The 13,771-nt window shown below is 43.6% G+C and overlaps 1 protein-coding gene across 1 annotated transcript in view; it reads left to right on the forward strand.

Moving 5' to 3' along the window:
- The window catches only part of LOC122999363 (tyrosine-protein phosphatase non-receptor type 14-like), a 38,165-nt gene that overhangs the window by 20,488 nt on the left and 3,906 nt on the right, over nucleotides 1–13,771 (forward strand). Inside the window, exons 4-16 of the mRNA XM_044376221.1 lie at nucleotides 2,266–2,363; nucleotides 3,511–3,578; nucleotides 4,005–4,075; nucleotides 4,232–4,319; nucleotides 4,432–4,520; nucleotides 4,694–4,781; nucleotides 5,013–5,095; nucleotides 5,320–5,380; nucleotides 6,013–6,091; nucleotides 7,318–7,787; nucleotides 7,884–9,209; nucleotides 10,719–10,859; nucleotides 12,124–12,342. Coding sequence (XP_044232156.1) covers nucleotides 2,266–2,363; nucleotides 3,511–3,578; nucleotides 4,005–4,075; nucleotides 4,232–4,319; nucleotides 4,432–4,520; nucleotides 4,694–4,781; nucleotides 5,013–5,095; nucleotides 5,320–5,380; nucleotides 6,013–6,091; nucleotides 7,318–7,787; nucleotides 7,884–9,209; nucleotides 10,719–10,859; nucleotides 12,124–12,342 — 2,881 coding nt within the window. The remainder of the gene's footprint in view (nucleotides 1–2,265; nucleotides 2,364–3,510; nucleotides 3,579–4,004; nucleotides 4,076–4,231; nucleotides 4,320–4,431; nucleotides 4,521–4,693; nucleotides 4,782–5,012; nucleotides 5,096–5,319; nucleotides 5,381–6,012; nucleotides 6,092–7,317; nucleotides 7,788–7,883; nucleotides 9,210–10,718; nucleotides 10,860–12,123; nucleotides 12,343–13,771) is intronic.

The raw sequence follows: 13,771 nt of genomic DNA on the forward strand, positions 1-13,771 counted from the left end.
TGTTACCATCGAACCTCAGAATGAGAACCAACCACCGTCAACCTCAACATTTCCCCAGACCCCATACAGAGAACGCTGGGAAAACATGGAGCGTTTGTAAAAACAAAGTCCACAATCATTTGAAGGGTTTGTGTCCCGCGAGGCTCCTCCCCTCCCAACCGCATCAAGCCCCGCCCCCCGCTGCAGCCGTGGTGGTTGGGGTTGGCTAATTAGAGGGTTGCCACGGGAACGGAATGGCAGCTTAGCCAACGGGTGTAATGACAGGGTGAGGGAGGAGGGCGGGGTCAGATTATAGGCCCGGGAGTACGTTGAGAGGAGCTCAAAAAAGAAAAGAGCAAGAACAAGTGGGGGAGAGGGGGAGAGAATGTGAAAAAGAATATGAAAATGAAAGATGTGAGGAGGTAAAGGAGGGCAAGAAACTTTGAGAGTGAATTAAAAGTACAGATGGAGCTAAACAGTAGAGTACATGTCAGAAAAGGTGTCTCACAGCCCACATTGGAAAGACTCAGCCCATGGTCACCATGGCAACAAACAGGAAACGGTGTGCAAGTTTTATGCAGCTGAGTCTGGTCACCCTGACAGTTTTCTCTCTTTCCTCCTGTGTGGCCACTCCATTCTTCAAAAGACAAACATTCAGTTGGACCCGGGCTAAAAGTGGACAAAAGGAGCTCAGAAACTTAAGGAGCGCTGTGTGTTTCAGCCTCTTGGCTTCAGGACTTTTACCACTTTTGCCTCTTGGCTTTGGGACTTGTGTGAAGGCTGCAGTGGCCGCAACAATCTGAACAGTGTCATCATATCAGCTTACACTCGGCAAAACCACCATTGCTCAAAACCACAGTGCACTGAGCCCTGGTTTGCCTCACAATTATAAAGCTCTTCTTTTGTCCAGCTTGTGTTGGTCCTACCTAAGATTAAACCCTGTCCTTATTAGAATCAGCTCAACATTTGGCCTCAATAAGACATGCTTGCTGTTAACTAAAAATGTACTTAACTATAAAATTGTGTTGTTTAGCCCCTACTGGTATACATTTGGCATTCCTCTCAAGTCAAAAATGAGTCATTGGTATTTCAAATAGAGGTGATTCACTCATTCCTTGCTGGGATTCTGCATCAGGCTTCTCTGGCATTGTCTTAAGCGGCTAATGCTGTTGCCAATACTGTCTTGACGCATACTTTCTGTTGCACAAACCAGAAGCAGAGGAATACGTCTCTCTGTGGTGTCTCAGTGGATGTTTGCAAGCCTTCAGTTGCTAATGCGCAATGCCTCGAGCACAGCTCCTCTTACTTTCTTTGGATACAAGTGTTGAACTGAAACCCATCATGTTTTCCAACTCAATTTTATATAACTGGTGTTCAGAGACTTTGTGGCTATTTGGAAAAATAATATTTAGCACCATCTGAATTCTGGTGAGTTTCTTGAAGCTAATAAGAATGCTATGATACCACCCACTTAGTCAGATTTTTTTGTACAGTTAAGCTGGTAGAAGGGCTGTGGTATGCAGTCTGTTATGTAAAAACATGACTAAGAGTCAAAAGAAAAGTTTAGCTCTTATACTTAGAACGAACAAAGAAATTTACCCCCAGGGATTAATAAAGTACCCACCTACCTACCTTACCCTACCCTACCCTACCCACACACCTACCTACCCACCCATCCTACCCTTCCCCACCCAACTACCCTACCCACCCCTACCCTACCCTACCTTACCCTACCCGCACACCTACCTACCTACCTATCTACCCACCCACCCTACCCTAACTTACCCTTCCCTACCCTACCCTACCATACCCACCCACCTCTACCCTACCCTACACACCCAACCACCCCTACCCTACCCAACTACCCAACCCACCCTACCCTGCCCTATCCTATCTTACTCTATACTAACCACACACCTATCCATCTACCCACCCACCCACCCACCAAACTAATCCAACTAACTAACCCAACTAACCCCAACTAACGAACTGCTAACATGCTCATATTTAGCTTGTATAATGTTTATCATTTTTTCCATCTTTGTTTAGCATTTTAGTATGCTGACATTTGTTAATTAACACTAAACACAAAGTACACCTAATGGGCTAATGGGAATGTCATTAGTTTTGCGAGGATTTGATCATAAAGCAAAATTGGACAAACTACCATTGCAATGTTTCATAACAATACATCTAATAGTGTTGAGGCCATGCTAATATAGCTGACTACAGCATCAAATCTGAATAACCATTTCCTTGTTTTCTTTTCTCTGTGCTTCTTTCCAGGTATCAGTATTACCTGCAGGTGAAGAAGGAGTTGCTTGATGGACGTCTCCACTGCACAGTAGAGCAGGGGATCAGACTAGCTGGCCTAGCAGTACAAGGTAAGACACACAAACACACACATGCATGAACAAACAACTCATGCGAATAATCTACTGGAGAGAGACAGACAGCACAAGAGAGAAAGAGAGAGCACAAACTCACACTTTCTCAGGTCATCTTGACTTCACTACCTAATATGGCTGCATACCACGGGGAGAGCCCAGTCCACTTGAGTTCCTATGGTATCAGTCTTTACACACACACACACACACACAACCTCACTCCATCTCCTCGATCTTGCTCCTGGGTGCTGTCTATGTCTCAGGGGGAATGTAAACAGACAGTTAGCTTATCGCTAGCTCCAAGGTTAGCCTCAGCAGCATCAGGAAGACCCTTATCTGTCGGGAAGTGAGGATCCCTGGCTACACCTCTTTTTGTCCAGCAGACAGCAAAACAGTACTTACGATGCACTTACAGGCCCTATCTGGACGCCTGAGCATGTTGTGGAGGATGAGACATTTATTTCTGGTAATACTTAACAGTGAAGTAGGCAAACTCCTGATCCTGACAAGGGGTGAGTAAGGAAACGAAATCAAGGACTAACTACTAAATAGTAACAAGTAGCCTCTGATTACCTCTGAATCAAAGGTTTTAACTTATAGTAGAAATATAGTGTTATCATAGTACATTACTTTGTATCCCTAATGTGTAACTGCACACATATCCTCCCTAGAAATATTATGTAACTAAAAAAACTTATTTCATATAATGTAGCAAGCCATAAAGTTACTGCACATTTTGTAGTTTTAGCTACTTAGCAATTCAATGGTCATCAACAGTCTTGATATCAAAATACATTACAAAGGCAAAGGCAAATATGTTGTTTTTAAAATTTATTGTTGGAATACATTGGAATATTATAAGTGTGTAGAAAAGGAAAATATGAAGTTTTAGCTTGGTGTTAATTGGAAAGACTGTAATAATCCTGACAGGTTATCCTCTCATGTGATGATCTATATAGATTGAACTTTTTAGAAGAAGGCCCATAAATACCAGTTGTCAGTTCTGTTTTCAGTGTTATTGTTGTACATTACCCTAAAATATTGAGTTCCCAATGTCTTAGAATAACAACATGATGTGCAAACCTTACATTCATACATGCAAAAATCCTTTGTCTAATAAATTATAAATGTGTGTGTTTTCTAGCTGACTTTGGAGACTTCACTCAGTTCATGTCTCAGGACTTCCTCAGGGAGTACGTGCTCTTTCCAGTGGTGAGTCCTCAAACCTTCGCTGCTCAAATATGGACAGTATGTGTGTGTGTGGGTCTCTATGTGTGTGTTGCCTGAAGGCACACATTCTTGTGTTACCTGTGTACCTCCTCCCTCTGCATACCTGATTGACAGGCAGAAAACAGACTGGATCAGAGTGACAGTGTGGCAGAGATAGAGATCTTGTGAAAGAATACTAAATGTATTACAGTAATGAAACATGATTTTACTCTGTTACAATATGTCTTGTTCTTGTTGTCACTGAAACTCATCATTTCACTTTTTCTTCACCTCCATCACTTTTCTCTTCTCCTTCTTCTCTTTTCCCCTAATCCTACTCCTACTGCCTCTCCTCCATCGGTGCCCTCCTCTCTTATTTTCTGCCTAATGTTTTGCTCTCTTTTTTTGGTTTGTTTGTTTATTTCTCAGAACTGGCATAATGGAGAAGAGGTGCTGGAGGAGTGGACTCAGAAAGTTGCTGAGGAGCACAAGAGTCACTGGTACGGCCAGCTTCATCTTTATATATATATCTATATATATATATAGATATATATATATCTGTGTGTTTGTGCATGTGCACATAATAAAAAAAGGGAAAAGATCTATAAACAAGAAGATTCTTAGTATCAGGTACTGTTTCTGTCTGTACTTTCCAGTCGAATGCAGGCAGCTGAAGCAGAGCTGCTGTATATCAAGGAGGTAGAGAAACTGGATGGCTTTGGCCAGGAGAGCTTTCCTGCTAAGGTAGATAAATTACCTCCACCCTCCTACACACACACCTCTAGAGAGTATGCAGTGTCTTTGATTGCAGAGAAGACTTTTAAGTGTCCACGCAATATTTTCCTTTCCTCTACAGGACAACTACACCAACGATATATTCATTGGCGTGTCCTTCATTGGAGTGTTTGTCAAACACCGAAATGGCAGATCCATCATGCTCCACAAGCAAGTCTACCCTCATTATTTATCTATTTTCTTTGCATGTATGACCTTTGACCTCATCGGTGATGAAGGACATTTAATGTGAACAAATGAAAAGATGCATGAAAATAGTCTGAATTTAGTTTATGCAGGAAAACTCAATGTGTTTTTTTTGTGTGTTTATTTCCATGTGACAGGTGGAAGGACATTGGTACCATCGCACACAACAAGTCAGCCATCACAGTGGAGATAACAAGCAGAGATGACACCATCATTTTTCACATGGTGAGTGTTGTGTCTGCAGGTGGTCTCGGCGCACACACACACACACACACACACACACACACACACGCTTCGTACAAGGTTTCTAGTGGGAAGTTCAACAAAAAAAAAAAACAACAAACACATTCCTGGATATTCCTTCACACAGAAGAAATCAGTCTTGATTTACTATAAATGCAACTGCTGTGTTAATTTAGAATATCAATATTTTTCTCTCTGTGTCTCTATGTGCAGGAGGATATGGAAATGGCCAAGTACATCGCTCGCCTTTTCACGGCCAGACACAAGTTCTACAAACAGAACAAGATCTGTGCAGAGTGAGTCTCGAGGCCACCCAGGGAGGACAGCTGAAGGCCATTAGAACATTTATAATCAGCATTATCTTTGCATAAGCAACATTTCGCTTGTAAAAGTTCAGGAACCATTTGAAGGTTATGAAATGAGTGTAATACCAAAAACAAATGGTATATTTGCTAAATTTAATGTTCCTTTCTAGAGTTCATGGGTGAATTCATCTGCTAATGCATCTGTTTCTCTTTAGGCCGACTCACTCACCTGCACCACTCAGGAGGCGACCCACCTGGACCCACCGCCTCTCTCTGGTACTGTCAGCCCCTCACAAGTCTTTCCTCTCTTTGATATGATTTAATATCACTGGTTGTTGAGTTCTGTTTGTTATTACCTCTGGTCTGTATAAATGAAACCAGAAGCTAGAAGACAGAGAGAGAATTTGGGAGGGAAGTCAGAAAAGGCTGTGGTTAGAGATCTGGTCCCATTCTTCCACTCAGGGCAGCTCTTAATTGTGCCATGGAGTCTTGGTTTTAATGTTTTGGTGGTGTGGTGGGTGTTGTTGGAAAGTTTGCAAGGGTGTTGCTTGGACTGATTTCCGGTGCGACAATGAAGGCAGTGATTTGTGCGTCTCCCTCCCTGCTGCCCAGACAATGGCTCAGCTAAATGTGGCACAGTAGCTGTTCAGTCAGTCCACTCGAGTGCTCAGATGTCTGTCTGGAGAACCACAGGCCCTGGCGGTTGACAACTGCATGGCCCGAGAATAGGTCGGAGTCAGCCATAGTCACCTGTTGTGTAGATGTGTCGAAACAGAATAAAGAAAGTAAAGAAAATTAAACCTATGTAGAAAAATAAAAGTCACATTTCAAGGACACTTTAAAGGCTGTTGCTGATAACTTAATTAAGTATAACAATGTCCTGCATCCTTATGTTTGTCTTCATTTAGCCGCGGCCCCAGTCCTGTAACTTCCAGACAATGCATTCCCAGTATGGAGAGCATTACCAGGACACACAGAGCTCTCAAGGTACGTACAAAACACACACACACACACACACACACACAGACAAACGCATTCAGACTAAGCTTCAACCCCTCTAGCTCACTGCTTTAACCTCTATGATTTAAGATGTCACCCTCCCTGATAATAAGTGAAGCATTTGAATGGAGCTAATTGTGTCCTTCCCATCAGTCGTGTGACTAAGAGAGCTCATTTGTACTTTAACAATCTCCCAGCCAATTAGAGCCCAATGTTTGGGGCGCTGAGCAGTGACCTCATCTGTGCTTCGCTCTTTCATTGACTTGTTCACACACTCACCCCGCCTTATAATCCAAAGAGCTTCACTCATGTCGGCTTGACAGTAAAACAGAGTGAGTGGAAAAACATTCTGGGTGTGCTACTATGCGTGGGTGTGAGATCATTCTGGAGTGAGACCTCAGGCATCGCAGCATCACATTCTGTTTGTGTGGACTTAGATTATGCACGTCTGCCCGCTTGTGGGCTTGAGATAGTTTCACACGAGAGAGAATGCTCGATTTGTTGAACAAACACGCACACCACTTTGTTTTAGTGGGAAGAAAATATTTCAAATCTGTAAAAAGAAAACAACTGTGCGATCCAATACAACAGCTCTGCAGTAAATTCTACATTTTACAAAGCTTATACATTTTCAGTTTTTGTTGACATTGTCAGAAAGGTGATAATTCTAGTTTATTTTTATTATTGAGGTGGTTGTGGGTTGTGGTGTACTGAGGTGCATTATATTGAATGGTGTTTCTAAGATATTGTCGACTCCATTAATATACATGAGGTGAGCAAAATATTAGGAACACTTTTCAATATAATGCACTCCAGTACATCACCACCACCCATTACGACTTCAACAATAAACATGAAATAGAATTATCACCTTTCTGACAATGTCAACAAAAACTGAAAATGTATAAGCTTTGTAAATGTAGAATTTATGGCAGAGCTGTGGAGTATATATATACTGTATATATTGTATATATTCATAGTTTTTAGATTTTTCAATGAGGAAGAAGGATTTGTGCTTTTAGGAGTTTTTTACTTGTTAGTTCAACTTGTTTTAAAGAAAAAACATGTCAAATTACATGTTCAAAGCAGAGTACATGTCCTAAAACATGCCCGGAGGGGATCTATAAATGGATTTAGCACATAAATGAAAGCTCTTTGCCATTTAGGGTTTTGCTCCTCTTTGATTCTTTCTTCCTCCCTCTTGTGCTCTTTAGACAGCATCTTCCATGACGACCCCTACTACAAGTCAGAGACCAGTCTGGACCACTGCCCGGTGGACTTTCCCTTTCGTAACGGCACTGTGCCCAATGGAAGCATGTACAGCAGCCCCAGCCTGAGCTCCCTCAATCATTCCCAGACTTTCGTCCCTCCCTCGCCCATGTCCTCCAACCTCAGCATCCCTGGCAGTGAGCTCATGCGCCCGGACTACATCCCGAGTCACCGCCACAGCGCCATCATTGCTCCGTCCTACCGACCCACGCCCGAGTACGATGCTGTCATGCGGCAGAAGCGGCGCATGCTCCCAGCTCATCATGACCTCCACAGCCAATCGCTGCGTAGTCTGAACATCAGTAATGCCTGTGCTTACCGCCAGCCTGAGGCTCTGGTGTACAGCCAGCCAGAGATGAGGGAGAGAGCCCCTTATCATGGCCTTGGGCCCAGCCCAGGACCTTATGCCCCACAGGTATAGGTGGATGCTCTGAATATATTTTACTACACCTGTTTGTTTCTTGCTCATTACTGCATTTCATACTGTTTCTTTGTGACATCTACCTTGCAGATCAGCTACAGTAAGCCAGTGTCCCATGGCCCCCATCAGGGAGGACCAGCCAGCAGCCAGGGGCCCTGTCATTCACCCTGCATTAATGGAGGTGGAGGCAGCGGTGGTGGTGGAGGTGTAGGAAGCTCAATCTCTCACACTGTCAGCACACCTGAGCTGGCAAATACCAAACAACAGGGGGCAAACGCGGGAAGCTATGCAGCTACAGCTAACATGCTGAGAAACCACATGTCACGGCCTCCTCCACCTTACCCTTCCAGCTCCTTCCGCCCGGCCACCAGCACACCGGACCTGGCCAGCCACCGTCACCGCTGCATCGGGGGCAGCAGTCCAGAGCTGGTTACCCGCATGGTACAGCTGTCAGTCAAGACCTTCCAGCCGGACAGCTCAGCCGTGGTGCACCAATCCCTGCAGGAGGTTAGTGAACCGTTAACTGCTGCTGCTAAACACCGCTCCACCCTGGGTAAGAGACACAGCATGGAGGTGATCAGCAGCATGAGAGGAGTAGGAGGTGGGATGGAGGGCATGGTGATGAAGGGCATGAATGCTCCGCTTCATCGGAGGAATACACTCAGAGAACATGTGATGCCCCCTCAGCCTCAGTCCATGTCTCAGCCTCAGCCTCAGCCTCAGCCCCAAACCCCTCAGCCACAACCCCAACCTCCACCTCAGCAGCCAAAAGAGTTGCCTATGCAGATGCCTGCCCAGAAAGCACAAGAAACGTCTGTAACGCCACCGGGGCCCGTGGCCTACCAGCATCAAAAGACTCTCTCCAACGCTACCATGCTGATCCACAGCAGTGAGAGTGAAGAAGAAGAGGAGGAGGAAGAGGAGAGTCCTGAGTTGGATGTTCAAATCCCAGGTCTCAATGAGGAAATCAGCATCAGTGCTCAGCTACAGGCTGCTCTGGCTAAGCTGCCCAACAAACCCCCTCCAGAGTACCCTGGTCCTCCCAGACCTCCTAGCAATGCTCAGATTCGTGCCCACACTCACAATCACAACCACACCCACCACCGCAACCATAATCAAGGACCACAGGGCAACCAGGGACCAATGGACCCAAGCCAGGCCCAGGGCCGGGCACTCAAACCCGGGCACAGCCAGGGTGGTTGCGGGCCTGGAGGTGGTGGTGGTGCAAGTGCTGGTGGGACACTGACCAGAGGGGACCAGGGTGGGGTGAATGGAGCCGTTTTAGGCCCATCTATTTCAGAACCGGACCTGACCAGTGTGAAGGAGAGGGTGAGGAAGGAGCCGCTCAAAGAGAGGCCAGTGTCGGAGATGTTCTCCTTGGAGGACAGCATAGTGGAGAGGGAAATTGCTCAGAGGGTAAGACATTCTATTTTTTTATGATTTAATTTTAGCCAATGTCAACAAATTTTATATTAATACATGCCATTCATCACATGAGGAAATGATTCAACAGCAATATTAATTGTTCCTGTACCCAACTAGGGTTGGATATGCACACTGTCGACACACAAATAGTAACATAATCAACAGTTTAATTGATAATGATTGTAATTTTTAGTCACAGCCCTACTATTTATATACAAATATTACTGTATGTAAGCATTAATTATATTTAATTGTATCTCTAAGGAACACATCAACATAAACATATGTCAGTGTCAGTAACAGGCTTGATCATGTCATGTTGTATAACTCTAACTATGTACTCAATCTCTAAACAAGAAGTTAAATCACAATCACATCATGAGATAGAACTAAAGTAACCCAAAAAGAACATTATTCTGTACTGGACAAAACCAAAAAACAAAACAAAAATCACCATACTGGTCCAGTTAAAATTGCATCCTGTTGTTTGCTAGGTAGTTTCATAGCTCCTGATTAGCAGTAATCCGGGGTTCAGCACTTGAGAGGGTAGCACTAGGCTCTGAGTCCCCCCAGGCAGCTAAAACCCCCAATAAATCCTACAGATTATGCTCTGGGTTGGGTGTGCATGTGTAGGTCAGCTCTCTGTTAAGGCGTAAACATTTAATACAGCACCAGAGTCCAGGTATAAGTTAAATCATATAATCACCTCACTTAGAAGCGATAAATCTCTATTCAAGATTGACCTGATGTGGTCGTGTGTTTACGATGTGATTCAAGCCCACAGAATTACCTTAAATAAGTTTTTGTTACTTCTGTCCATAACTCCAAAGAAACTCAGATGCTAATAGCCCTCATTCATACCAGCTGGTTTATTTCATACATAGACCTACCCCTAGTGACCCCCAAGCTGTTGTTTTGACTGCCCCACTGAAGGAGTTGGAGAGGGGAAGGGTGGAGCTGTCCTGGAGGTTTAATAGCATCGGAGATTAGGAGAGGTAATCCTTGGAGGAAGGAGGGACCATGCAATGTGGGTCAGAGTTTGGCTAGCGTGGTTAAAAAAAAAAATAGAGACGGGGGTGACAGGAGTGTGTGCTCTGTAAAGAAAAGAAGACTGAAGAGGTAGGTGGGAATAAACAAAGGGATGAAAGATATGAGGAAGGATAAAACGAGGATGAAAGGATCAAAACTAAGTTGAGGTTTGAAGTGAGGTGGGTAAGAAGCTGCAAGTCTACTGTTAATAGGCTTTGTATGCGGGTCTTGTTAGTTCACACCTTTGGACAGAATACAAGGGGGATGACCAGGTTTGGCCTACAAACAGGACGCACACACACACACACATGCATATACACGTGGACATGCACGTCAAATTCTCTCCACCCACTTCTGCAAACGCACAATGCACACATAGACATGCTGTACTCAGGCCACAGCAGGTCAGCTAGTCTTGCAATGCTGCCAGTACCTGTAACCTCGACACCGGGATTTTCCTCTCTTTTGAAGACGCTGGAAAGGCAGAAGATGTCAGTGGACTCCATGAAGAGACCGCTGATGATGGCCGCCCTCAATGGCCTCTACGTAGCCCGAATGCCTGTCCCAGAGTGTCCCGGGGAGGAAGGTGCCAAGGCTGCTACAGACGAACGGGTAAGATGATCCGTCCTACTGTAGAAACTGTATGTCTAGCTGCTCGAGTCTTGAAGATTTTGTGTATTTTACTGCATATCATGAGGTATTTAGAAGTAGGATTTAGCAAATGTCTGTTTTTGTTTGTATTTCAGCAAGACAATATGTATGAATGATTCATAAATAGCTTTAAAAATGATGATGTTATGGTTAAAATAATTTACAGTCTCTGTTTTGCTGCAATTACATTACAGTTATTTTACCCTGCCTAAGTCTTCTGTGATCCATTATGCTGCAAAATTTATGTTTATTCACATAAATTCTCATTTTACGATACAAGAGATACAAAACATACCTTTTGTAGTACTACTTCACTCACAATTGTCCAAAAATTATGTAAACAAACAATTTCAGACTGCAAATACAATCACACCATGATTATACAGCTAAATAGAATAGCAGATGAAGAAGAACAATTGAATTTTAATTCGATTAAAGAATTTAAAATGTCTTCAAACCCATATTTTACTTTTTATGATTGGAGCTTTACAGATAGGATCTTTAAACCATCAGCTTTCTCACCTATTGGCACTGGCATGGAAAGCTTGTATGACGGTGGTCACCATAAAACTCAAACACAGTTTCACATGATCACATTAATTTAATGCATTCAGTCTCCCAAATATGGCCTATTTGTTCACTAATGAGTATGGAGGTGTGAAACCCAGCCTTTGTCCCGACTGTTGCTAAGCTAACGGGGGCAAGCCCTAAGTGGGCTGTGGAACGCGTGGCATGGTGGTGCTTATCGCCTCTGGGCCTGCTAGTATGTTAAGAATGTGACCCGAGAGAGAGAGCGAGTGAGCCACAGAGAAAGAGTGATAAAAAGAGAGAGAGAGAGAGAGACAGAGATGCTGCCCTCTCAAACATGACCGGCCTAATAAACACTTACCCCCTCCAGGATGAATACCACAGACAACCACCACTGCATATTCTGCTCTTTTCACAGCTGTGTTGGTGCATTATACATGCTTTGAATTCTTTGATATTAAAGTCTGTATTCAGCTGTGAGTGATGACCAGAGTTTAGAAATGTGAACGTATATTATAATGAGATTTCTGGAATCCGCTGGTCTGAATAGTCTCTTGTATAGTAGAATGTAAACGAATAAAAGCCCCTTTGGGGGACTGAAAGAGAAACCTCTGAATGATGTGTTGCTTGGAATTCAATGACTAACTCTCCCCCCCCTCCTCCTTCTCCTCTCTCTTTCTCTTCCTCTCTGTCTCAGTGTAAGACCTTGGAGTTGAAGCTGGAAGAGGAACGAGTCTTCACTGAGTATGAGCAGGTGCTCAAGAAGAGGGCAGACTGTGTTCTCACCACGGCAACCCTGCCTGAAAACACAGAGCGCAACCGTTTCCGTGACGTCGTTCCGTATGAACAAAATCGGGTTGAACTTGTACCCAACAAGGAGAACAACACAGGCTACATCAATGCCTCGCATATCAAGGTGCGCTCATGGGGTCATGGGTAAAATATCAAAAAGTGTATAAATGCATTTTGGGGATGATTATTGCTCATATCTTTCTGTGATCTTATGTAATTGATTTGACACTTTCTCTGTGTTTGCTCATGAAAGATGTTTCTTTTTTAGGGTATGATTGCTTTTCCTGAACTAAGAAAAACAGCCCTTTCTCAGCTTTGTGACATACAATCCAAAGGGTTTTTAAATAGTTAATTTAGCTTAAGAGGAACAATTGATCCATCCATAACTTCATACAACATTATATCTGTTCCATTGGCTCATACAGTCTTAATTATGCCAACATGACATCCTGGATTTGACTTAATCTGTCAATTTTCAATGTGAACTTATATAAAGAAAACCAATAATTCTGACAGGCACCCAAGTCTTATTTAGTAATAAAATATTTCACAAAGCGTTTAATAAGATTCAGGGTTATTTGTACACAGTCGACAGTCTGAAATGCTTCGCAACACCCACATCATACATCATATATTAAACCGAAGAGCAAAAACGTGATGCATTCAGCTTTCCGCTAGTCTTTGTTGTGGTCATTTCTAAGCAGGGAACGGCTCGGAGGAAAGGATGAAAGGCAACTATTGAAGGCTGTTTGTGCCTTTAAGCTCACAGAGCTTGTGGAATTCCCAAGGAATGTGGTCCAAACTCCAAACCCTCTTAAGTCAACCTGAGCTGCTCTCACTAGCCCTCTATTCATTCCCAGTTGCAAAGCAGTGTGTGTGTGCGCTCAGGCTTGTGTATGTCCGCATGAGTTTGCATTTCGTGTGTGTGTGTGTGTGTGTGTGTGTGTGTGTGCCTAATTGCAGTCCAGAGCGCGAGTGCGATCACCGCACTGAATCGCTGCCTATCACGGTGTAACCCTCTTACTTCCCCCGTCATTTAAGGTAGCTGCCGCAGAACAAAAGGCCTTGTTTATTCCCCATCCATCTCTTAATACAGTGTTTACAGTCACGAGGTGGTCTGAGGAATCAGCTGGGACATGCTCCTTATGTAATGGCACTCCAAAGTCTATGTGGTTAGAGGTTGTTGAAAATGGTTTCAGGCCTGTGTGTGGCCCTATGATTGTTAATGAGGGAAAGCAGAAGAAAGCTGGAGAGGAGCTGTTGAGTTTTTAAATGAGAGAAAAGGGTCACAGTGTAGAAGAGGTGTTCATACTGCCCTCCAGTGGTGGATGTGATTACCGAGCTTTTGACATTGAATATATTTTAAATTACAAATGTATTCATTTCTGGTTTACGTGTGAGTTTTCATTCATATTTGGTTTAGATTTAGCTTGTTAGTAATAAAGTGAATTTGTATGTTTACACATGTTTAGTCAGATTCTTGTTTCCACTGCAGTCACTATAATTTCCACTAATTGATTCTTTATGTGTTTGTGTGTGTGTGTGTTTTCCCA

This window comes from Thunnus albacares, chromosome 16 (assembly GCF_914725855.1).
Source record: "Thunnus albacares chromosome 16, fThuAlb1.1, whole genome shotgun sequence".
Lineage (NCBI taxonomy): Eukaryota > Metazoa > Chordata > Actinopteri > Scombriformes > Scombridae > Thunnus > Thunnus albacares.